We start from the raw sequence: 26129 nt of genomic DNA on the forward strand, positions 1-26129 counted from the left end.
GTAACTACACTTTCGTACGTAAAAGAACAACCCGCTTAGCAACTGGTTTTTCTTGCGACAGTGCTACGGGAAGACCACGTATAGTGAGGACTCCTCAAGAGTAGCGTCCATACGAGGCGCGGCGAAAGTGTGGTTAAATGCATTTATCTCTGGTCCACTCTTTGTATGTGCACGAAGTAGCAGCGTAAGCCAAGTCGCAAGCTGTTGAAACGCATTGGGATAATAATTAGGCAAATTGCATGTGAATGTCTCCTTGTGCATAATTTCAAGCTACATTCCAATAGGTACAGTCGTTCTAGTTGTCGTTGGCAGCTTTGCCGTCCAACCACCTTCTCAGCGTGGATGGGAGACCATTACTTTTTCTGCGGCAATTGTTATTAAGATTTTTGATGGAACACCGTTATAACGGCGCGTTCTGAGCACAGGACACAGAAAGTATGCACACTGGAGAAACACTCAGATTCAAATGTTTAACACGTTCTATCAAGCCAGCAGCCAAGTAGCCCATCCACATCTGTTAAATATGATTAAGAGGAAGCTTTCGCTCGGGGGTTCCTATCTAAATGCACGATAAAAAAAAAGTTTTCTCCGCACCCAATACAACAAATTTCAAGAGGTTTGTTTCATTTAAAACAAAAATTATTAGTGGCTCTGCTGTCACAAACACCAGAGACCGGCGGAGCTGGGGGAAAGCCAGTAAAGTAGTGCCAATCCACACACTAGTCTAACTTTTGCTGGGCTTCCCCCAGCTCCGCCGGCCTCTGGTGTTTCCTGTAGCAGGGCCACGCATGTTTTTTTCCACTGAGATAAAGAGGACCGCCGAAGCGATCGCGCAGGTTTTTATCGGAGAGCAATAACGTCACACCGCCTGTGTCCCCGCCACACCGCTCCTTCTTCCTCGCTAGGCTCCACCCACCCTCGCCGCGTCGCTATGCTGCGCGATGCTATTTTTAAACTCTGCTTTCACTCTCCCTGTCCCGTTCCCCAACTCGGAGAAGCTATAGACGTCAAGAAAAACCCAGCGAGGCTCTAACAGCTCCACTGTAATACGTAAAACCGCTGGCCGCCAGCACGCTCCGGATCCGTGCTCCTCTGTATCGCAGTGAGCTGGCTGCCCGACGCCGGGTGACGTAAGCAGAACGTCGCTTTGAGGGGCATGGCTTTGCGCTCACTGCCGCCTCCCAGTTTCTTTTCTCGTGCTCTGATGGCCGAAATTCATTCGGCCACAGTTCCGCGGGTAATCGCATGATTCCAGATCAAAAATTGATTACTTAGTAACATCAAGATCATTGATCGATTTCGTCTACCCCGGTAATAAAGCTGCAGCATTACTGCCGACATTAGAGTCATGCATGGAGAACGATCCATGCACAGAAACCCCATACCTGAATTCTCTTTATGCTACTACTCTGCATATGCAAAACTTTCATCGTTAGCTTTGATATAATAAAAGTACCAATCACATGCTGTCTAAACATATGCGGATATTCAAAGTATACACTCACTTGCTGGCTAAATATGCTGCTGCTTTACGCCTGTAGAATGTACAATATTTACAACCATTATGAAAACAATTTATGTTCAAAAGGTGTGCCACCCGGCAACAACAACAAACTTCTTTTCCCAGGGACATTTCTCCATATTGATAATATTGCGAAGAGGCTGAACGTTTAACTCGGAAGGCTGAGAAACAACGCAGATCACAAGTGCAGATGATTCAAATGGCTTTGCATGCAGGTCTTTCTTGTAGAGGAACTCACAGCCTATTATACGAAGATCTTAGCTCTGTCTTGCGTAGAGAATGCTTTTCACAACAATCACCTAATCATATTGCATGCAGCAGTTTTCTTTCTCTCTTGCTGCAAGCACAAAACTGCCACATTTCAACTTATGATACGAAGCTGGAATGCAAGAGGGATAGAGCGGACCACCGCGTGGATCAGGTGGCAGGGTAGCATGCGTTTCCTCATGATGGTGGGGTATTCAAGAGCGCTCAACCATTCGGCATTGCAGCTGTTGTAATGGCTTTCCGTGTTTACAAAGCTGCTTTCTTCGTCGCATCACGTGGTTCTCAAATGGAAAGCCACTGAATGTATCCACCGTACCATGCTTTTTGACATCATGAGATAGGTGCAAAATGCCGTGGACATTAAATTAAAGTTGCTCTTATCCATACACGTCACAAAACCCACAGAAAAAATCTTTAAGAAGGACTGATGCATAGTCAGCATACAATGAACAAAGCTGCTTGTTGTCTAGGATGGGCATTGCTGCATGAAGAAACAAATAGTTCTCATACAGGTTATCACGCAGAGTTACCATAAAAAGGTGGGGCCCAGTATAAAAAAGAAAATGGCAGAATTACACAGCCTTCCAACACTTTAGTTCATCTACGCCACGAGATTTGCGTGGAAATTCACTTGGTATGTACTAGCGTACAGTTTTACTCAATTAATTGAATATTGCTCTGTCCAAAGGGCCACGAAGAACTTTAAAGGGAACATATATTAACAGAAACCGCACCGTTCTCATGACACTCAGCAAAAAAAAGGTGCATGTAGTCCAGGGGAATACCGTAAACGGTGTCTATTGGTAAATCAAGAATAACAGAAACCTTCTTATGATGTTCTTCATCATGCTGCTCTCTGAAACTTTTGTCGATTAGTAAATTGCAGCTTGAATGTAAAAAGAATACGTTGCGGCTAGCATACGATACCTGAATTGTGCACTTTGGGCACCCACTATATCCACCATGGCCCTTTGTAAGCATGATGAACGACCTAGCTGGTGCATCGCAGATAATTGCCTTTAGCATAACTTCCGCTGGTGTCTTGTGTACCAACACACCCTCCAAGAGCAATATTTGAAGTACTTGAACAAACGGTTTGATGAACGAATTGGCAGAGGAAGGCTCTGAAGGTATAGCATACGCACCAATAACAAACGGCGATACATCCCCACAGTTATGAACAAAGCACTGGATACGCAATAATTGTGTGTTTGAACTTTTGTCAATGGCAATCCATCCACATTATTAGAAAGAACTACAAATGGAATGCTTTTTAGCAAAGCGTAGTGGATGTTGCAGTCCTGCAGGAAGGCCAAAGTGAGCATATTTGCCTGGATGTATTGTAGATGTAGCGCGAGTACTTTTGTGTAGTTCAAGTAGGCGGCTCTGTTCTCACAAGACTCTCAGTAAGCCATTTAGGGCTTTCTTTTGATGCCATTCTCTGTGGCCTACCCTCTGAATGAACATAGAAAATTTTCATTTTCTTCCTGCTGAACATCTGGTGAAGCACATGCTGTTGTATTGTGAGCAGTATTGCCAGTGTTGGTAGTTGATGCTCCCGAATTAATGACACCAAGACTCGAATAAACTGCATCTGCTGGTTCACTTGCTACTGTAGCATTTGATGGGATATTGCTATATTCAGTCACACAAACTCTATCTGAATGCACAAAATTTTGATGTGAAACTGGGCGGTCTGCACTCAACCAGCCCTAGGGATCAGAGGGCGTATCAACGAGCAATTTGAAAGACCTAATACCTTGTGCTCCTTTTTCGTGTGGAAGTCTGGGATGATGCCTGTCCATAGTTCTCAAGTGACAGAAGTGATGGAAATTTAGTGGAAATTTGGAAGCTATAGTAGGGTGCTCACTTGGGCTAGCCTACTGTAGTGCGTCATATGTAGACTGAAGCAAGAAGTTAAAACAAACAGAGAAAAATTGGATCAGAACTAGAACACGAAATGCGGTTCTAGTTTTTAATTACTTCAGGTGCTGTGCTACCTGCATGTTACGCAAGAAGAATAAAGGGAGCCAGCGCTGGCCAGGAGGTGCTACGGCAGCTTGACGGTGCGACTAAAATACGTTGCTGCTGCACGTTATGGCTGCTGTGTAATTGAAAAATATTTTTACAGCAAAGCTGTTAAGGGCTACTTCCCCTAGGGTCGCGTCCGCGGGCCGACACAAAACTCGAACCTTCTCATCCGGCCTCCGCGTTAGACGCCACCTGCGTTCTCGTCTCCAGTTTCTCGTGATGCTCTGTAGCTCTCAGCATCCACGAGAGCTACAGAGCATTCGCGAGAAAATGTCATTTACAAAGATTACAAACGATGTCACGCAATAACCCAGTCAAGCTACATTGTTAGATACGGGGCTGTTTCCTGAGCCTACTTCGAGTTCTCTAGACCACATCGAATCGCACCACAGCTAATTAAGGAGCGCAGAAGCACGGATACCACATTCCTGAGGAGCCGCACGTGCAAACAAGTTGGCGGCCCCCACTTCGTGTGCCGCAGGTGGAGCTATTCACTGCTTGACTCTCCCCGAAAGCGAAGCGACAGCCTGGCACTGTTCCAAGTAACGTGGGTCCCGAGGCAAGACGGCTGTAACGCACCGTGAAGCCACGACCGCGTCGCCCCCACCTGGCTATTGTGACGGCGCATTGCAAGTCAGCAAGGCAAGACCGCAGGGAGAAGTAAGCCCTCGGACAATTGGGGACCCAGCGGCGACTCTCTTCGCCGGGTATGACACCATCGCACAGGCGCCTACCTTTGGCCGAAAATGACGACACTTGAGCGGGCTCGCCGATTGGCCGAAAATGGCGTCATCTGAGCGGGCTCACCCATTGGCCGAACGTGACGTGTCTTCGAGACACCGAAGGGCTTAAAAGACACAGCCCGATAGCAGCAAGGGCGCATTCCTAGACATTCCTTGATTCATCTCTTTCAAACTTCTTGCCGCGGGCCGCAGCGTCCGAGTTGCTGCCGGCCCGTAATGACTTCTATGACTGTTAATTTCTTGGCGGCTCACTGTGAACTATGTAAATAAACCTCCCAAGTTTTTCATCCCGACGCCCTCCTCAACTCCTACAACATGCCATTGAGTCACAATCCTATTCCGCGGAGTGTAAATTCGACGGGCAGAAAGCAGATTCGTGCCATATGGTATGGGCCTGCCAGGCTAATAGTGCCCTAGAAACTATAAAACAGCCAAAGTGGGAAGGATGGCAGGCAGCCCTGTCCAGCTCAACCCTCGAGGACCTGCGAGCCCACGTGGAAAGAGCTAGGGCGGCGGCCTTAGCCAACGGAATTCCGGAATAAGAGTCCGAGCACCCTTCTCCTAACTCCCCTCCCCTTTTCCTTTAAATAAAACGTCTTCATCATCATCATCATCTGTAGCTCTCACTCTAATGTAGATATTTTGGAAAAAATTACACTGAAATTGGCCGCTGAAACGACTCTATCAGTATATCGCATTTCATTTACTTGTCTTGATTAGTTTGTTCATAATGAAGTAAACGTTACAGAATTCCCGTCTGCCATGCAGCGGTACTTGCACACGTTACTACTTTATAAAAGAAGAACACATAACTCCACAGTCAAAAGATGGATTCGTTGTCTGCGTCCTTCAATATCAATAATAATAATAATAATAATAATAATAATAATAATAATAATAATAATAATAATAATAATAATAATAATAATAATAATAATAATAATAATAATAATAATAATAATAATAACAATAATAATAATAATACATATGTATGCATACATGCATGGATTAAGCTAAAGCACGCCAAAGCTTGACTGCTCCTACTTTTTCGCAGAGTAGAAGGGCTGGCGAATTTTTCACCAGGAAAAGGTGCCTTCTCCCTCGACACTCGCTAACGCCCTGCATATCCAGCCAAGCTTTCTCATGACTGCACACTCCGAGAAGTACGTGCACTATTAAATTCAGCACTGAGGATAAATTCATGTAGGGAGGTCTAAGATGGTAACATATGTGATAGTGCATGCTAGAACCTTACACTATGATAAAAAACAGTGAAATAGGCATGTAGAAATCATACTACAGTTTTGTTCTGCCATAGTATGACTGACCTCCGATGAGTACTGAGCAGCGACGAAGACTGATTTCGGCATAGAGATAGAACAGACTGATTGAAGGCATAGAGCAAGGCGGTAAAGTATGCAGGAAACATGTGTTAGAAATATGCGCATGTTGACAACTGGCACATCTTACAGCTATCTTCTGGTTCTGATAGGAACTTTGCTTCCTTGTGGTATTATACGAACTAGCTGAGCTAAAGGTCACCAGAACAGAAGTGATATTATCAAATTTGTGCAAGATAAAAGCAATTCTCCTAACGTTTCTATTCTGCATGGCTTTGTCAAAGCAGCTGACAATAGCGAAAATGTCGCAGTTTTGCCCGAAACACGAAACAGTAACTGCGATCGCAAATTACCAGACAGTTATAATAAGTAAGTGAAGCAGTTGTATGTGTTACCCTCGGTGTAAATCATAGTAAACTCTTGCTTATTTAATTAGCAAGCTTTGTGTTGTGCACGAAGGCAAAAGTGAGCGCATCTTTGCCAGGGCATGCCAGGGGAAACTCGCGGTCAGAACGGTGGCGTGTTGAAGCGACGCAGCAGCGACAAGCGATCGCTTCTTGTTGCTTCCAGCTACAACGCGTTTTCAGGGCGTGCAGCGCTATAGTTTATGCGACCTTCGACACTATAGCTGGACGGAAAGAGCGCTCACAAAACCACAACCCACTGGTGCGTACGTACCTTGCGTGCGGCGCATCAGCGGAAATTCACCTGGAGCGTCCCTATATTTCCTATCGCAATAATAAAAAAAAACAAAGTGAACCTAACTGCAGCTGCAGTGAACCTAACTACAGCTTCACTAAGAATAAAATGAGAATGCGGGGATGCAACAATCTCGTAATTCGAAAGGGACACTGTGGTATGAATTTTATCTCATACATCACATCCCGCACAGAGGTCAGAACATACGCTAGCCCAAATGATAACAAATGTGACAGGACAGAAAACTGACGCAGCACGGTTGGCCAACCGCCGTGTATGAGAGGTGCTGCCATTGGGATACAAATGCCTACAAAAGTTACGTTATTCAAGCCTGACGCGGTGTTGCTATGGGACTTGCAATCCCGGTTATACAGAGAAAACTCAAACGGCAAACGAAGCTTAAGCGACGTGGTTAATCACTGAAGGCGGGTGACGGAAACTTAATTACGAGTTTTCATCATCATTATCATCAGCAGCAGCAGCAGCAGCAGCAGCAGCAGCAGCCTGGTTAAGCCCACTGCCGGGCAAAGGCCTCTCCCATACTTCTCCAACTACCTCAGTCATGTACTCATTGTGGCCATGTCGTCCCTGCAAACTTCTTAATCTCATCCGCCCACCTAACTTTCTGCCGCCCCCTCCTACGCTTCCCTTCCCTTCGAATCCAGTCCGTAACCTTTAATGACCATCGGTTATCTTTCCTCCTCATTACAGGTCCTGCCCATGCCCATTTCTTTTTCTTGATTTCTACTAAGATGTCATTAACTCGCGTTTGTTCCCTCACCCAATCTGCTCTTTTCTTATCCCTTAACGTGACACCCATCATTTTTTATTCCATAGCACGTTGCACCGTTCTCAATTTGAGCAAGACCCTTTCGTAAGCATCCAGATTTCTTCCCCGTACGTGAATACTGGTAAGACACAGCTGTTATACACTTTTCTCGTGAGGGATAATGGCAACCTGCTGTTCATGATCTGAGATTGCCTGTCAAGCGCATCCCATCCAATTCTTATTCCTCTGATTATTTCAGTCTCATGATCCGGATCCGCGGTCCCTACCTTCCCTAAGTAAATGTATTCCCTCACCACTTCCAGTGCCTCGCTACCTATCGTAAACTGCAGCCCTCTTCCGAGAGTGTTAAACATTACTTTAGTTTTCTGCAGATGATTTTTTACACCCACCCTTCTGCTTTGCCTCTCCAGGTCAGTGAGCATGCCTTGCAATCGGCCACCTGAGTTACTAAGCAAGGCAATATCATCAGGGAATCTCAGGTTACTAAGGTGTCCTCCATTAACTGTTATCCCCAATTCTTCCCAATCCAGGTCTCTGAATACCTCCTGTAAACACGCTGTGAATAGCATTGGAGAGATCGTATCTCCCTGCCTGACGCCTTTCTTTATTGGGATTTTGTTGCTTTCTTTATGGAGGAGTACGGTGGCTGTGGAGCCGCTATATATATCTTTCAGTATTTTTATATATGGCTCGTGTACACCCTGATTCCGTAACGCCTCCATGACTGCTGAGGTTTCGACTGAATCAAACGCTTTCTCGTAATCAACGAAAGCTTTATATAAGGGTTAGTTATATACCGCACATTTCTCTATCACCTGACTAATAGTGTGAACTGGTGTATTGTTGAGTAGCCTTTATGGAATCCTGCCTGGTCCTTTGCTTGACAGAAGTCTAAGGTGTTCCTGATTCTGTTTGCGATTACCTTAGTAAATACTTTGTAGGCAACGGACAGTAAGCTGATCGGTCAATAAGTTTTCAAGTCTTTGGTGTCCCCTTTCTTATGGATTAGGATTATGTTAGCGTTCTTCCAAGATTCCGGTACGCTCGAGGTCATGAAGCATTGCGTATACAGGGTGGCCAGTTTTTCTACAACAATCTGCCCACCATCCTTCAACAAATCTGCTGTTACCTCTCTTCCATTAGCGTCGTGGGTGCCACTGGTAGTGTATAAATCTCTATAGAACTCCTCAGCGACTTGAACTATCTCATCCATATTAGTAATGCTATTGCCGGCTTTGTCTCTTAACGTATGCATCTGATTCTTGCCGATTCCTAGTTTCTTCTTCACTGCTTTTAGGCTACTTCCGTTCCTAATAGCATGTTCAATTATATCCATATTATACTTCCTTATGTCAGCTGTGTTACGCTTGTTGATTAACTTCGCAAGTTCTGCCAGTTCTATTCTAGGTGTAGGGTTAGAGGTTTTCATACATTGGTGTTTCTTGATCAGATCTTTCGTCTCCTGCGATAGCTTACTGGTTTCCTGTCTAAAGGCGTTACCACCGACTTCTATTGCACACTCCTTAATGATGCCCATGAGATTGTCGTTCATTGCTTTAACACTAAGGTCCTCTTCCTGAGTTAAAGACGAATACCTGTTCTGTAGCTAGATCCGGAATTCTGTTTTCCCTCTTAGCGCTAACTGATTCATCGGCTTCTTATGTACCAGTTTCTTCCGTTCCCTCCTCAAGTCTCTGCTAATTCGGGTTGTTACCATCCTATGGTTACTGTGGCGCACCTTGCCGAGCATGTCCACACCTTGTATGATGCCAGGGTTAGCGCAGAGTACAAAGTCTATTTTATTTCGAGTCTCATCATTCGTCAAATCATTCAATGGAATGTCAGAGGTCTTCTTAGGAACCTTGATGATGTGCAAGAGATTATACACAAACACAATCCAAAAGCGCTGTGTCTACAGGAAACACACCTAAAAACACAACACACAAGCTTTCTCCGACAGCATGTTACTTTTCGCAAAGATCGCGATGATGCAATCGCATCATCGGGAGGTGTTGCAATTGTAATCCAAAAGAGCATAGCATGTCAACATTTACAGCTATGAACGGCCCTTGAAGCAGTGGCGGTTCGAATAGTTTTGCTTAACAAACTTATCACTATTTGCTCGATTTATATACCCCCACACTACAAACTAAACAAACATGAATTTCAGTCCTTCATAGATGAATTGCCAGAACCCTATGTTGTTCTTGGCGATTTCAATGCACACAGCACCTTGTGGGGAGACTCTCGTATCGATGCGCGAGGGCGTCTCGTTGAACAGTTCCTTTACTCTTCTGGAGCGTGCCTTCTAAATAAGAAAGAACCCACATATTACTCTCTTGTGAACAGAACCTTTTCGTCAATAGATCTTAGTATAGTTTCCGCCTCTTTACTGCTCGAACTCGAATGGGAAGTTACGAGCAATCCTTATGGGAGCGATCACTTCCCCGTATTGCTAAGAACATCTAAAGAGAATGAATTTCCTCCACAAGCTCCTAGGTGGAAGATTGATACAGCAGACTGGGAGAAATTCCGAACTTTAAGTAGTATTTCATGGGATGACGTGTCCTCGTTAGGAATTGATGCTGCCGTGGAATATTTTACAGCCTTCATAATAGATGCCGCAGCTAAATGTATATCACAAGTAAATGGATTGGCATGCAAACGGCGTGTCCCGTGGTGGAACGACGATTGTAGGATCGCTCGTAAAAAACAAAACAGAGCGTGGGGGTTGCTGCGCGCCTCCCCCACTGTGGAGAATCTTATCAGTTTTAAAAAGTAAAAACCCAAGGCAGGCGAATCCGCCGACAGGCCAGAAGAGAGAGTTGGCAGAAGTTTTTATCCGGTATCAACTCCTATACAGATGAGGCCAAAGCCTGGAACAGGGTTAATAGGATAAAAGGGCGACAAACATATTCACTTCCTTTGGTGAACACACAAGGTGAAACACTGAAAGATCAGGCAGACTCACTTGGAGAACACTTTGAGAACGTGTCGAGTTCAAACCATTATTCGCAATCCTTTTTGAAATACAAGCAAATAGAAGAATGCAAGCCAATAATACGAAAATCCATACAGAATGAACCTTATAACCGGCCGTTCAGTATTGCTGAGTTGAGAGCTGCCTTGACCACATGCAAAAGCTCTGCACCGGGACCTGATAGAGTCATGTACGAAATTGTCAGAAACGTACACACTGACACCAAACTTACACTACTCACGCTTTTCAACGCTATTTGGGCTACGGGATACCTCCCATCCACATGGAAAGATGCGATTGTGGTCCCTGTTCTTAAGCAGGGTAAGGACCCTTCCTTGGCTGGAAGTAACCGTCCGATAGCTCTTACAAATTGTCTTTGTAAGCTTTTTGAAAAAATGGTTAACCGTAGACTTGTGCATTTCCTTGAACTCAACAATATCCTCGATCCCTTTCAGTGTGGCTTCAGAGAAGGGCGGTCCACAACCGATCACCTTGTGCGCATTGAGGGAAACATTCGCGACGCCTTTCTACATAAACAATATTTCCTATCCGTATTCCTCGATATGGAGAAGGCGTACGACACTGCGTGGCGCTATGGAATCTTGAGAGACTTGTCGGGAATTGGCATCTGTGGCAATATGCTCGTCCTAATAGAAAGCTATTTGTCCAACCGTACATTCCGCGTGAAAGTCGGCAATTCATTGTCGCAACCTTTTATACAGGAAACTGGTGTACCTCAAGGTGGTGTACTTAGCTGCACGCTCTTCATCGTGAAAATGAACTCCCTTCGTGCTTCATTACCGCCAGCCATTTTTTATTCTGTTTACGTAGACGACATACAGATAGGCTTTAAATCCTGCAACCTTACTGTATGTGAGAAGCAAGTTCAACAGGGCTTGAACAAAGTGTCCAAATGGGCAGAAGAAAAGGATTTAAAGTTAACCCCAACAAAAGTTCTTGTGTGCTTTTCACAAGAAAGAGAGGGCTCATTGCAGAACCCAGTATCGAAATGAATGGTCAGCGAATTCCTGTGAACAAAGAACACAAATTCTTAGGCATCATACTTGATTCAAAGTTAACTTTTATTCCACACATAAAGTACCTCAAGGTCAAATGTTTAAAAACAATGAACTTACTCAAAGTGTTATCCCACACAACATGGGGCAGCGACAGGAAATGTTTAATGAATCTTTACAAGAGCCTCATCCGATCACGGTTGGACTATGGTGCCGTGATCTATCATTCTGCAGCCCCGAGCGCGCTAAAGATGCTAGATCCGGTCCACCATCTAGGAATCCGACTGGCCACTGGAGCTTTCAGAACAAGTCCTATTGAAAGCTTATATGCAGAATCGAATGAGTGGTCACTTCATATCGAGAGAACATACATCAGCCAAACATATTTTTTGAAAGTCCACTCTAATCCTGAACATCCCTGTTTTAACACCATTAATGATATGACATATGCTACACTGTTTCGTAACCGTCCTTCCGTAAGACAGCCTTTCTCGCTGCGTGTGAGGGAGCTTAGTCATGAAATGCGTGTTCCACTCCTCGAACTTCGCCTAATGCATCCAGCCAAGCTGCTACCTCCTTGGGAGTGGCAGCTCATACAATGCGATATATCTTTCATGCAAGTTACGAAACACGCTTCAGACATTGAAATCCAAATGCATTTCCGGGAACTCCAGCACAAACACTCCTGCACGGAGTTCTACACAGACGCATCGAAGTCACACGACGGGGTGTCCTACGCAGCCGTCGGGCGATCCTTCTCGGAAACCGATGTACTACATGCGGAAACTAGTATCTTTACGGCTGAGGCCTACGCACTATTGTCGGCTGTGAAACATATCAGAAAATCAAAATTCCAGAAAGCAGTCATATATACGGATTCCCTTAGTGTTGTGAAGTCCTTGATGGTATTCTCTAACCACAAAAATCCGGTAATTAACGATCTCTATTCTGCTCTGTGTAAAGCGTATATAGGTAATCAGCATGTCATCATATGCTGGGTGCCAGGTCATAGGGGCATCGAAGGTAACGTTGTGGCGGACCAGATGGCCACGTCAGTTGCATCACATTCTGCTAATCACACCGCTGCAGTTCCTGTCACAGACCTGAAGCCCTTCTTACGGAGGAAACTACGGAACCAGTGGCAACGCCTATGGGAGGGGGAAACAAATAAGCTCCACGTGATAAAGCCACAGTTAGGATTCTGGCCTTCCGTAACAAAATCACGCCGGACAGAGGTCCTATTCTGTCGTCTAAGAATAGGACACACATTTGGCACACATAACTTTTTACTCACCGGAAATGAACCTCCAATCTGCGGTAGATGCGGGGAGAGGCTCACCGTCCTCCACGTCCTTCTGGAGTGTCGGAAAGCCGAATCTGAAAGAAAGAAACATTTTCCCATAGCATACCGGCAGGAGATCCCCCTTCATCCAGTAATGTTACTCGGCCCAGAACCGCTATTTGACACCAACGCGGTCCTAAGTTATCTAAAAGATGTTGTGTTTCATGTTTTTAGCCCCACATGTTCGTAGCGTCTCCTCTCTTCAGAGGATGGCGCTGTGATAATTATTTTGAATAGCACATGCCTCTAGGCCCTTGTGGTTCAAGGGCTCTGGCGAGGCAGCAGTGCTCCAAGAAATTTTACCATCTTATATATTTTATATTTTGCATCATCCTTCTACGATGGATTTTAATGTTCATAGTACTCGTCATTAATCATCGCCGTAATTTTATAGCACATAGATTTTACGCACTTTACAGCGACTATTTTTAGGCCACTTTACAGCCAAGTCACATCTTCGTCACAGAACTCATCATTCCACCGCGAAATCACTAACACTGTCTTGGCGCTCTTTGGCCATATCTGGCCCTTGCGCCACTAAACCACATACATTCATTCCTCTCCAGCTAGTTGCACGCAGTGACAGGACGCTCTGCGCGTGCTGCCTCGGACGATTGCATGCATTAATACTGGGCGAGTGTAGCGAACACACTTGAAGTGTGTTCAACTCTGTGTTCCTCTCCAGCTGGTTGCACGCAGTGACAGGACGCTCTGCGCGTGCTACGTCGGACGATTGCATACAGCCGGGCGCCCCCACTCTGGCTGCCGTACAGTGTAACGGCCGCTCGATCCACGGCGGATCGGGCAGCCGTTATGGTATAGTACACCGCGCGCGTTGCTTATTTTTCTTGATAGGACACGCCGCGCGCGCGGCTTGTAAATGTTTTGTGCGTGAGTGCGATGCGTGGCTGCATGTGTGTGCGCGCGTCCCCACGCGCCGATTAGCGGCATCGCGTGCGTGCTTTGGCGCCCACCACCTGCAAGCGGACTCTATTGACTCTGTGTGCGCCGCTCGCGTGGCTTGTGAATATGATGTATTGCCGAGCCCGCGCGAGCGCTCGTAACAGTGTGTGTGCTTGCGCCCGCGCGCCGTGAAATCTCGGACATGCGCGCGCGGGCGCTATGCACTCACGGGACGCCCGCCTGCAGTGATAGGCTATCACGGTGCTCGGACAATCGGGGGCGGGCGTCGCGTTCTTTGTACAGTGTTTTATAACTATACCTATACCCCTGTCCTCTCTCCCTATCGCTCCCCTTTTTTATTTCCTCTCCACTCCCCGACCCTTTATTTAAGCTGGCCGCACCTCAGGTGCTTCATAGTTCCATAACAGATGCCGCGGCTGGCCCACATCTTTTCCTACTTTTTTTACTATAAATCGCCAAGAACAAGCATTTTGCTGGTGAGGGAAGCGACGTACCACGCTGTTTCAGACTGTAATGGTTGCTGTTTTTATTTCAGGGAACTTCGAGCTGACTCTGAGCACGAGGCACATGACCGAGAGACATACAGGCGCTGCCATCATGAATGAGTTTCAAAGGTGCCTGGAAGAATTCGACATGGTGGGAAAGGAAGTGTGTGCAGTCACTGACGCCGGCTCGAACATGAGGCGCGCAGCGAGTCTCGCGCACACGGAACACCACCTGTGTGTTGGCCACAGCCTACACAACCTCGTCATCAAGGACGGATTCGGAAGTGTCCCAAAACTCGACAGTTTGCTATTCAGCTGCCGTGACATTATGAAAACTGTGCACTACCGGGCCTCCGACCTGGAGGAGATCGCGGACTCGGAACTGAATGCGGCAGTGCAATCGTTGGTCAGCACAGCCCAAACGCTTGAACATGACGAAAATGATCCTGTACTTGATGAATGCTGTCAAAACAGCGACCACGCATACAACGCCGCTCCAGTAGGACGGGGAGGGGCAGTCACGGTTAAGCTGGACACACCAACCAGGTGGCATAGCATATTAGCTATGTTTGAGAGCCTATAGTCGCGAATAACGCTGCGCTCAGGAAGTTGTCGGCTCGGATAGGGCGCCCGTGTTGGGTCGTGCTTCCTGTGAAGCTGCTAGCTACGGCCGCCGCCACAGTCACACTTTTCGTCATGTGCTTTGGCACTTAGCGGAATCGGCGAATCTCCTTAGCTTGGCCACGAAACGGCTCGAGAGTTCACTTCTGTTCACTATGTTACTCGATGGCGTCACCTTGTGCTTAACGGGCTGCGCATCGTTTCGGGGCTTGCGGGTATTCAGCAAGTATATTGTCATACGTTGAGACCGGCCGAAGATAACGGATGCCAGATGAGGTGAGGTTGGACTGCAGGCCAAGTACATCGAGGAATGTGGCCTTATCCTTTAGGCATCGATTGCGAACCCTCACATCTAGGCTGAAATGCCTGAGGAAGTCCGCTCCCAATAAGGCAAAGCTGACGTCGGCCATAACAAACATCCATTTGTACGAGCGCCGGAGTCCGCTGTCTAGAGCTCACACGACGCGATGACAGCGTTGTTGACTGCGTAGAGCGTGGGTGTTGACTTGCCGCGTTGGCCACCTGTGGCCGTGGAGACACCGATCTGTGGTAGGTGGCGGATGCCAGTAATTCGGTCGACGACCAATAATAGGCGGTTTGTGCAAGGGCCGGTGTCGCATGCCATCGTTAGCAACTGGCCGGTGCGTTTCCGGTCCAATATCGGGGCGGGGTGCAGCGCAGTGGCGTAGCTAGGTCGGCTGGCACCCGGGGCCCATAGGTCTACTCACTCCCCCCACCCTGCGGGTGTTGTCGAGGAAAGCGAGGATATCGACAATTTCCAGGTTTGAGCACCAGTACAGCCGCCTTGGATACCGCACACGTCCCCGGGGTCACCCTCTCCTTCGCTTTCTTTCCCAGAGATGGCAAATGCAGCTGGTATACACGCTGTTTTTTTCTGCGCTAAATAACACGGGGTGCTGCAGTGATAACGTGTGATAAGCGCATGTGCACATCTTTTGTCAGACTGTAAGGCTTCGCAACCAATACAAATGCGGCATCGTGGCAAGTACGGCTCACGTCACAAGTAACAAAAAATATCGTTATAAAGTTTTAATTACCAATTTTAGCGGCAACATTGCATTTGCAGAATTGAAGGCCGACATTCATACCTTGCCCAACAACAACTTCACAAAAATCGTCGTAGGTACTATGGCACGCAGTATTTTGGCTGTGGGCAGCCCTGAACGAAAACGAAAATTTGATTGTGTTTCAGTGACGGTGATCTCCCCACCATATTAAAAAACGGAAAACGCCATCGGCCACCTTGCTGCCCGGGCGCCAATGCTATGACAATTACGAGTTCTCTTCATTCTGATCAATTAAGCCTTGTTTTTATTTGCTGCTATACGGACAAACGTGATTATCCGAGCTGAGGTGCCACCAAAAGATTGGGAACAGAACAGAGCACGCTTCGTGTCGATTCTTGGCGTCACCATAAAGAAAAAAAGGCCGCGATGAAGCCGTCCCAGCGAAAGCTTGCACTACTGTTGGTCCGCACTCGCAATGGTGAGGATTGAGGGATCAACGTCACTGGTCCACTATTTCATAGTTATTTCGCTGCTGCCATACTGGGCGCCGCCCGCAATGCCAAAGTACTGTAGGTTGTAGCGCCCAAAATGGTTTTGTTTAAGAAGTTTTTGTTGAGTTAATAATATGACTTTGAGTCGTAAATTCTCGAATTGAAGTGCTTCCTTTATAAGTACTAATTAAGAGATTATTAAGGATATTGTTAATACTTATCTGCCATATTTTTCACGCTACCGTGTTCCTAGTAATCACAAAGACACTTCATAGAATATCGGGAAATATCCTTACAAAATTCACCTTTCTTAAATAAGATTCTGTACGGCTGACACAGACACTGTACTTGTGACATGAAGTCACACAACAACAACAGTTTTCTGAAACTTTCGAGGGTAAGAAGAAAAGCGTGAAACATAACGGCAGGTTTCGCAGCGGCTTCTCGGAGCGAGCGGGAGAGGGGAAGTAAAAGCGAGCCGAACATCTCGGCAGGCCCGCGACCACAGCATGTTGAGTCATACGCCGCCAAACTCTTCGGCTGCACCGAGTCTGAAGACGATCCAGAGAATCCCATTCGCGACATTTGACGGCCGCACTCATGCAACGTCACTCTCGATGAACGCTTCGCCGTAAACGCAAGCGCCGGGCGCGCTGGTGGAACGCCCTCTTGCTGATGTCTTTGTTCGTCTTCGCTGGGCTCCCAGCATGAACGCACGGCACAAGCGCACCCCACATGAAACGTTCCGCTAAGGTGAGTAGATTAGCGACCATTTTGCGAATTAATGTTTTTAACCCGCGCGCTCGTGCAATTATTTCGTGGGGTGTTGACAGAGCTGCAGCCGACAATTCTGCGGCGCAGCGCATCGGGTACATGAGATCGGGCTACTGGATACTAGAGCACTCTTTGCGATTTGCGCCCAGTCAAGCCAGCGGTGAGTGAGTGTTGATTAACTTCGCAAGTTCTGCCAGTTCTATTCTAGCTGTAGGTTTAGAGGCTTTCGTGCATTGGCGTTTCTTGATCAGATATTTCGTCTCCTGTGATAGCTTACTGGTATCCTGTCTAACGGAGTTACCACCGACTTCCATTGCACGCTCCTTAATGATGCCCACAAGATTGTCGTTCATTGCTTCAACACTAAGGTCCTCTTCCGGAGTTAAAGCTGAATACCTGTTCTGTAGCTTGATCTGGAATTCCTCTATTTTCCCTCTTACCGCTAACTCATTGATCGGCTTCTTATGTACCAGTTTCTTCCGTTCCCTCCTCATGTCTAGGCTAATTCGAGTTCTTACCATCCTGTGGTCACTGCAGCGCACCTTGCCGAGCACGTCCACATCTTGTATGATGCCAGGGTTAGCGCAGAGTATGAAGTCTATTTCATTTCTAGTCTCGCCGTTCGGGCTCCTCCAGGTCCACTTTCGGCTGTCCCGCTTGCGGAAGAAGGTATTCATTATCCTCATATTATTCTGTTCCGCAAACTCTATTAATAACTCTCCCCTGCTATTCCTAGTGCCTATGCCATATTCCCCCACTGCCTTGTCTCCAGCCTGCTTCTCGCCTACCTTGGCATTAAAGTCGCCCATTAGTATAGTGTATTTAGTTTTCACTCTACCCATTGCCGACTCCACGTCTTCATAGAAGCTTTCGACTTCCTGGTCATCATGACTGAATGTAGGGGCGTAGACCTGTACAATCTTCATTTTGTACCTCTTATTAAGTTTCACAACAAGACCTGCCACCCTCTCGTTAATGCTATAGAATTCCTGTATGTTACCAGCTATATTCTTATTAATCAGGAATCCGACTCCTAGTTCTCTTCTCTCCGCTAAGCCCCGGTAGCACAGGACGTGCCCGCTTTTTAGCACTGTATAGGCTTCTTTCGGCCTCCTAACTTCACTGAGCCCTATTATATCCCATTTACTGCCCTCTAATTCCTCCAATAGCACTGCTTGACTCGCCTCACTAGATAACGTTCTAGCGTTAAACGTTGCGAGGTTCATATTCCAATGGCGGCCTCTCCGGAGCCAGTGATTCTTAGCACCCTTTTTTGCGTCGCAGGTCTGACCGCCGCCGTGGTCAGTTGCTTCGCAGCTGCTGGGGACTCAAGGCCGGGGTTTGATTGTTGTGTTCATATAGGAGGTTGTGGCCAAGTACTGCACCAGGGTGGCCAATCCTGCTCTGGTGAGGGAGTGCGTTACCGGTTCTGGTCACCGGGATCAGGCCACACTCCAGGCCTGTTTGTGCAATTTTATCAACACACGGATTTCTTTTTAATCCGGTGGAAAATTGCCGGCACCGGGATTCGAACCACGGACCTCTTGCACGCGAGGCGGGTGTTCTACCTCTACGCCACCAATGGGAGGTGGTAATCATCTCACAGAGCCAGTTGGCGTTGGAAAGAACGAAGACATGCGAGGGGCAGCATAATCGACAGGCATGTCGAGCCACTTCGCTGCACAAGGTCCTACGGGAAGTCGGGGCTCAAGTGCGTAGCGTGGTCGAAACATTCAATCCCGTTCCTAAGTAGCTTTCGCTTCTGGAAAATTGAGATTGTTTGCCTGATTTTAGAACTTGCGGTAAACTGTGTTGCATAGCATGTGTTACTCTAAATGTGAACTAAATATTGTTCGCTAGATACTATACCGATATTATTTTTATGCAATAAAAACGAAAGTTCGATTGTGGCTGAATGTTCAGAGCATCGGGCTGCCTGGCTGTGGAAAAGAGGTTTGATCCCGCCATTATGTACGTAATTCATTTTTTTGTGTGATCTATTAAGCAAGACAGCAGCAGCACTCAGCGGCCGCAGTCAGGAAAGTACGGGCCGTTACGTAGCGTTGTTATTGCGCTGGAATGCAATAGAAGGTGGACGTAGAGTAGCGATTTTAGCGCTAGGTTTGAAGTATCACGAGCACAGGTTTGAATCACTGCACCACATACAATTTCCTTTAATTAAGATTCGTTCACAATTCTTGCGAACGAACGGATACGTTCAGCCCTTCCTCTACAGTTCACACTAAATAACTGAATAACAGGCATGGAGTAAGGCGCGGTGGTAGTGGTGGTTTTATATTGCAGCACATTATAGCAGCCTGCACCCAACTTAGACCTGTACAAGTATAAATGCTTTTCTTCATACAAGAGTGACAATAGGAATTTGCTGTTTATGTCTTTGCAAGGACTTACACGTATGTATGTCTGAGTTTTGCTTACTTGCAGATACGCTTGCTTCAATTCTCTTAGCTCCATCGACACAGTTCCAGCGAGTTTTCTATACACAGATTGGAAGGGAATGAAGTGTATCCTGCCGCCACAATCACACGCCTGCGCGCAGGGAAACAGGTCAATTTGAAAGTTCATACCGGCAGAGAAATATTGTGAAAATAAAAAAGTGAGGCGCCCTAGCAAAAACAGCAAGAAACATGCCTGTAAATGCGCGCGCGCATTCTCGGAATCACACCTGTTCCGGAAAACCGCTGCGCAACTGTTCAGCACCGCCGGTGTATACCGTTGGCATTCTCAGTCACATTGCTGTGCTTGGCGGCTGCGCTCAAAGCCACAAAAATATTCTCTCTCTCGGGTGACACGCTCGTGGCCACCAGGATGCTACACTGTGTGCACGCCTGAGATACTTGCCCTGCAGACGCCGGATTATCCATTCATCTCACGTCGCATGTCCAAGTAAGGTTTTGTGCCCAGGCGCGGCAAATTACTTATCTTTCCGCGCCACCGCGGACATGTTAGCTCAGTGGCTATGGCGTTCTTCTGATCTGCACGAGGTCGAGGGTTCGACTACTGGCCCACGATATTTAATAGCATTTGATAGCCAAGTGGCAAGATAGTTCAAGTGGCTGAGGAGTTCTATAGAGATTTATACAGTACCAGTAGCACCCACGACGATAAAGTGAGTGAGAATAGTCTAGAGGAATTTGAAATCCCACAAGTAACGCCGGAAGAAGTAAAGAACGCCTTGGGAGCTATGCAAAGGGGGAAGGCAGCGGGGGAAGATCAGGTAACAGCAGATTTGTTGAAGGATGGTGGGCACATTGTTCTAGAAAAACTGGCTACCCTGTATACACAATGCCTCATGACCTCGAGCGTACCGGAATCTTGGAAGAGCGCTAACATATTCGTAATCCATAAGAAAGGGGACGCCAAAGACTTGAAAAATTGTAGACCGATCAGCTTACTGTCCGTTGCCTACAAAGTATTTACTAAGGTAATCGCAAATAGAATCAGGAACACCTTAGACTTCTGTCAAGCAAAGGACCAGGCAGGATTCCGTAAAGGCTACTCAAGAATAGACCATATTCACACTATCAATCAGATGATTGACAAATGTGCGGAATATAACCAACCCTTATATATAGCTTTCATTGATTACGAAAAAACGTTTGATTCAGTCGAAACCTCAGCAGTCATTGAGGTACTATGGAATCAGGGTGTAGACGAGCCATATGTAAAAATACTGAAAGATATCTATAGCGGCTCCACAGCCACCGTAGTCCCCCATAAAGAAAACAACAAAATCCCAATAAAGAAAGGCGTCAGGCAGGGAGATACGATCTCTCCAATTCTATTCACAGCACGTTTACAGGAGCTATTCAGAGACCTGGTCGTGGGAAGAATTGGGGATAAGTGTTAATGGAGAATAGCTTAGTAAATTGAGATTCGCTGATGACATTGCCTTGCTTAGTAACTCAGGGGACCAATTGCAATGCATGCTCACCGACCTGGAGATGCAAAGCAGAAGGGTGGGTCTAAAAATTAATCTGCAGAAAACTAAAGCAATGTTTAACAGTCTCGGGAAGGGAACAGCAGTTTACGATAGGTAACGAGGCACTGTAAGTAGTAAGGGAATACATCTACTTGGGGCAGGTAGTGACCGCGGATCTGGATCATGATACTGAAATAATCAGAAGAATAAGAATGGGCTGGGGGGCATTTGGCAGGCATTCTCAAATCATGAACAGCAGGTTGCCACTATCCCTCAAGAGAAAAGTATATAACAGCTGTGTCATATCAGTACTCACGTATGGGGCAGAAACCTGGAAGCTTACGAAAAGGGTTCTGCTTAAATTGAGGACGACGCAACGAGCTATGGAAAGAAGAATGGTGGGTGTAACGTTAAGGGATAAGAAAAGAGCAGGTTGGGTGAGGGAAGAAACGCGAGTTAATGACATCTTAGTTGAAATCAAGAAAAAGAATTGGGGGGCATGGGCAGGACATGTAATGAGGATGAAAGATAACCGATGGTCATTAAGGGTTACGGACTGGATTCCAAGAGAAGGGAAGCGTAGCAGGGGGCGGCAGAAAGTTAGGTGGACGGATGAGATTCGGAAGTTTGCAGGGACAACATGGCCACAATTAGTACATGACCGGGGTAGTTAGAAGTCTATGGGAGAGGCCTTTGCCCTGCAGTGGGCGTAACCAGGCTGCTGCTGCTGATGATGATAGCCATTGATAGCATCTCGATGAAGGCAAAATTTGCCAAAAAAGACCGCTTGTGTGCCCTACTTTGGGTGCGCGGTAAAGAGGGACCCGGAGCGCCAGGCTACGAAGTTACTCACAGTTCATTGTGCAGCGCATAGTGACCTTAATATCCGCAATTAAATTTTAATATCGGTGCTCAGTTCGAGAGCGGTACGGCTTGGAATGAGCCGTATGTCGTCATGAAAAAAAGGTCAATGAAAAAACTTGTTCCGGCGCCACTACAGCAATCGCAAAGCGCTTCGTTTGCGCCTTACTCGGTGTGGTTTGTGTTTCGCGCTGCGCTCAGCTGTTTTCATGGCCTCGCCCGGAGGGACAACACTGCTGCGCTGCTCCGCTCAGAGGCCATCGAGGCATGTGTAGATTGTTGTTGAGAGCGTAGTGTCTCGTGGTGCTTTAGGTTTTAAATCTACACTACGACATGAATGGCTGCGCTTTAGTTTAGACCACTCTTGTTTCGGGGTCGTGAACCTAAATTAGCTATACAAGAGCGCCTTCAGTCGATTCGATATTGCCGTGATGCAACAGCAGTGGGCCCGATTTGATGACAATGCCTCGACCTTAGCAGCAGAAAATTAATGCCGCAACACTACAGCAGCTGTTCACAAAGAGTTGTGCCCGCTGACACTTCTGAGGTCTGCAGGCATTCATGTGCTAGCGACACAGCACGTGCAACTGACCTTTAAAATCAGTCTGTATGCTTACCTTAGCAATGACAACATTGAATAGCCTGCAATTCCTCTGCAATATATTTTTCACTGTAGCGCGATTAGAGTATTGTATAGAATGAATTGTGAAATGACCCACCGGGGTTACTCAGTGGCTATGGTGTTTGGCTGCTGAGCACGAGGTCGCGGGATTGAATCCCGGCCGCATCGGCCGCATTTAGATGGGTGCGAAATGCGAAAACACCCGTGTACTTAGATTTAGGTGCACGTTAACGAACCCCAGGAGGTCGAAATTTCCCGAGTCGTCCACTGCGACGTGCCTCAATATCAGGAAGTGGTTTTGGCACGTAGAGCCCCCTAATTTTTTAAATTATGAGATCAGAGCGACGTGAAACTTTGAATTGATAATTATTTACTCGAGGAAATAAACGACACAAGACAAGCGTGGACAGAACGTTTACCACAGGCAGGAGTGTCGTCAACTTCCAACTGAGTTTATTCAGAACGAGAATTCGCTTCCTGCGCACAGCCCAGCGATGTGACGATGGCGAATGTGCTTCTGAATAAAATAATAACAGAGCATGGGCGCTAAGCGATCAACTACGCATGTTAATCAAAAGGCGCGGTTAGTGATTTTCTTGTCAATAAAGCATAAAGACGGCATGTCGACACAGGCATCACCCCTTCGTTTGATGTGAAATACCCTCTATGACCTCCCTCTCAGTCCTAACTGAACCCCTCCCGATAAATTTGGTTTCAGGAAGCGTCGGATTACACCCACATTCATTGCCACGTGGGGCCACCAGGCTGCTAAAACCATTCTTGATATAAGTTTGCACAGCCGCGCCTGATCACTAATGCACTGATCGCTCCGCCCAATGCACTCTCACACAACGGCCCTTGACAACTATGAGCAGGTGTTAATTTGGGGAGTTGTAACCTAGGCTTTATCCTTAGACTCATTATCAGTAAACATCCCCTGAACACGTTATTTCACCGTTATTCATTTGAAGCATAAAAATTACACGTAAACTTGTACCGGACCTGAGAGTTACTTCAGTTTTTGTTACGGGCTGGTCGTAAATGATAAACACGACATGCGTAAACACGCCTAAAGAGGATGTAGAAAAGGACACACGCCTTCGTTTATTTGATTTCGCTGAGAATACGCTATAGACAGGGCTCGTGCTATGCTATAGACACAATTGCTAAAAACACGAGAAGCTTCTGAGTTGGCATGAGCGGCACCATTATACTAAAGTGAATGAGTAATCTGGATGAAACTTTAAACGTTCAGGAGTACTGTGCAGGCGACTTCACCGAAAACAATTGTTTCATGATGACATAACGCGATGTGAAAAATGTTGCGGCAATAAAGAAAATCTCGCAAACATGCCTAAAGAGTTATAGAAAAAAACATACACCAAATAGAAACATGATTGAGATGCGACCGAATTAAATAAAGAAGAATGGTCGTCAACGAACACAGAAAACGCAAAACAAAGTCTTGTCATTAAGGCCAACACAATGACCAGTCCCGCTCGAAAGCACCTATGCTTTTGAATAAATATTATATTTATATTATATTGTCTGGTACTCAGTTGAATACATATTGTATTTATACGTTTTGTTGTTCAAACAAACAAACAAACAAACAAACAAACAAACAAACAAACAAACAAACAAGCAATGGCTATTTAATGACCTCATTCGGCAAACCAGGTGAGAGCCAAAAGGAAAAAAAAACGAGGAAAGAATTATACCTAGGTATAAAAACTACAACCCTTCGTTGCCCCCCGTGCTCAGAAATGAGTATCGCTTTCCTACGTTTAAAGTTCCAGCAATATTATTACCCAAATATCAAAGGAAGGAGGCCTCAATGTCTTCCACAGGCCAACAAACACCTTGAATAGCCTTCTTTCGAAACCAACGACCATCCGTAAAGAAAGAAGTCTCAAAGTGTCGTTTACAAGATAACCTATGCCGTCTGTTCAGTAATTTACATTGGGGAAAGAAAACATCTGATCAAAAGAATCGGGCAAACAAGAACGACGTCAGGACCTTCTCTCGAGTATGCCAGGCAATCACTTAACAATAAAAGGATGCCGACAAGATTATTACTTTCAATGAAAGTGAAATCCGACAGACAGAGACAAAGCCCCCAAAAGAGGCCATTACTAGAGCCATGGAACATATAGAAGACCATAGCACAAGCCGTTCTAGGAGAAAGCTACTTACTGTGTTTGTCCATGGTCGGACTATCTCGGCGAAAAGGAGAGAAATACAGGTCGCGGAAGTATGGTCTGAACATCGACACGATCACACCTTTGGTTACTCGCCTCCTTTTCTCCCTTTTGTCATCCCTCAGCGGTTGCCCGCCCCCTGCCTAGGACACAATAAGAGAAGTTACCATCCCTGGTGAACCTCTTCGTCAGCCTCAATATTATAGTGGGAAATAATTTTTCGTAATTGTGGTAAATCTGTGGCTTTTACATATCTCTCTGCATATTTCAGAAGCCGTCACGATGGATATTTATATATTAGGAAGTCTGAAGCTGGTGACCGTCGTCTGCACTTGCTTGGCTGGAATGGAACTGTGGAACTCGGGGAGACAGCACTCGAGAAAACCAACTTTGTACAGCCTATTCGACATCACATACCTGGTAAGGAGGATTGAACGCGACCAAAACATTGCTCGCGTGCAGTTATTTTGTAAAGTCAGGCAGGTGACAAGAAAAGGAAAATTACTGCTAAATTGAACTTCCTAAGAGCGCGTTACTTTTTTTATTTATCATTGCTGTCATGACGACGTAGTGATGAAAATCGCATGGAACTGCGACTGAAGGGTCACTCCAAGAGTCAACGCCATTCACAACACGTACAGCTTGGAAAATACATGTCACGTAACTGCACCGAACTAAAAAGAAAATATCTGTCCCAGTCTGGACAATGTCACTACGCTGCCGAGGGTGTGGCCATGTTTGGTCACGTGGTGACACTTTCACTGCTTGCTTCAGCCTGCCTTTATAGAAAAAGACAATCAACAAAGGCGGACGCCCTCATAGACCATAGCGGCCGAATTGACTGTAGCCCACCAAGCGGATGGGATTAACACCTGAACCCCCACAGGGTCGTCTGCGTCAGGAGGCGTTTGGTGTGTTGCGACACCACGTACCCGAGCACACGAGGGTTGGACCCTCCCGCATGTAGCCGTGCGCGGCTTAGCCGTGTCCGGGGAAAGGGGGATCCTGGGGGTTGAGCCGATGCCGGGTGTTCGGACCTTTAAGGCCCCCCGGCGGAGGCAACACACCCCTTTGGCCTCTGCTTCACGTAGGCGGCACCCCCGGACTGACCCACCCGGGGGAAATCGGCAGTCGCCTTTTCCTGTCCTCCTCTCTAATCTTCGACTTTCTCTCTCGCCTTTTTCATCTTTCCTGTCTTCTCTTCACTTCTTCTCACTTCCTAGTTTCCCTGCGGCAAGGGTTAACCTTGTGTGGCTGGCCAGCCTTGGCTAGGCTGTATTTGGTTATAGCAGCGATCTACAGCTGGCGTTGGCAGGGTTTCCCTTGCAGGAACTTCTGTCACGTCCCCCTGTTGGGCTCCATGGTGGGTGGTCGGCATTGCGGCCGAAAACCCAACTATAATTATGGAAAATGCTTTTCCTAAACTACCTGATCGCCCTCAGAAACGAG

At 46.6% G+C, this 26129-nt stretch overlaps 1 protein-coding gene across 2 annotated transcripts in view; it reads left to right on the forward strand.

Moving 5' to 3' along the window:
• Positions 1-24959: 24959 nt before the first annotated feature.
• The window catches only part of LOC142585061 (multidrug resistance protein mrp-7-like), a 163810-nt gene continuing 162640 nt past the window's right edge, over positions 24960-26129 (forward strand). For both annotated transcript variants that reach the window (XM_075695534.1, XM_075695535.1), the window contains exon 1: positions 24960-25100. In XM_075695534.1, coding sequence (XP_075551649.1) covers positions 24963-25100 — 138 coding nt within the window. In that variant the 5' untranslated portion in view covers positions 24960-24962. The remainder of the gene's footprint in view (positions 25101-26129) is intronic.

The sequence above is a fragment of the Dermacentor variabilis genome, chromosome 6 (assembly GCF_050947875.1).
Source record: "Dermacentor variabilis isolate Ectoservices chromosome 6, ASM5094787v1, whole genome shotgun sequence".
In the NCBI taxonomy this organism is placed as follows: Eukaryota; Metazoa; Arthropoda; class Arachnida; order Ixodida; family Ixodidae; genus Dermacentor; species Dermacentor variabilis.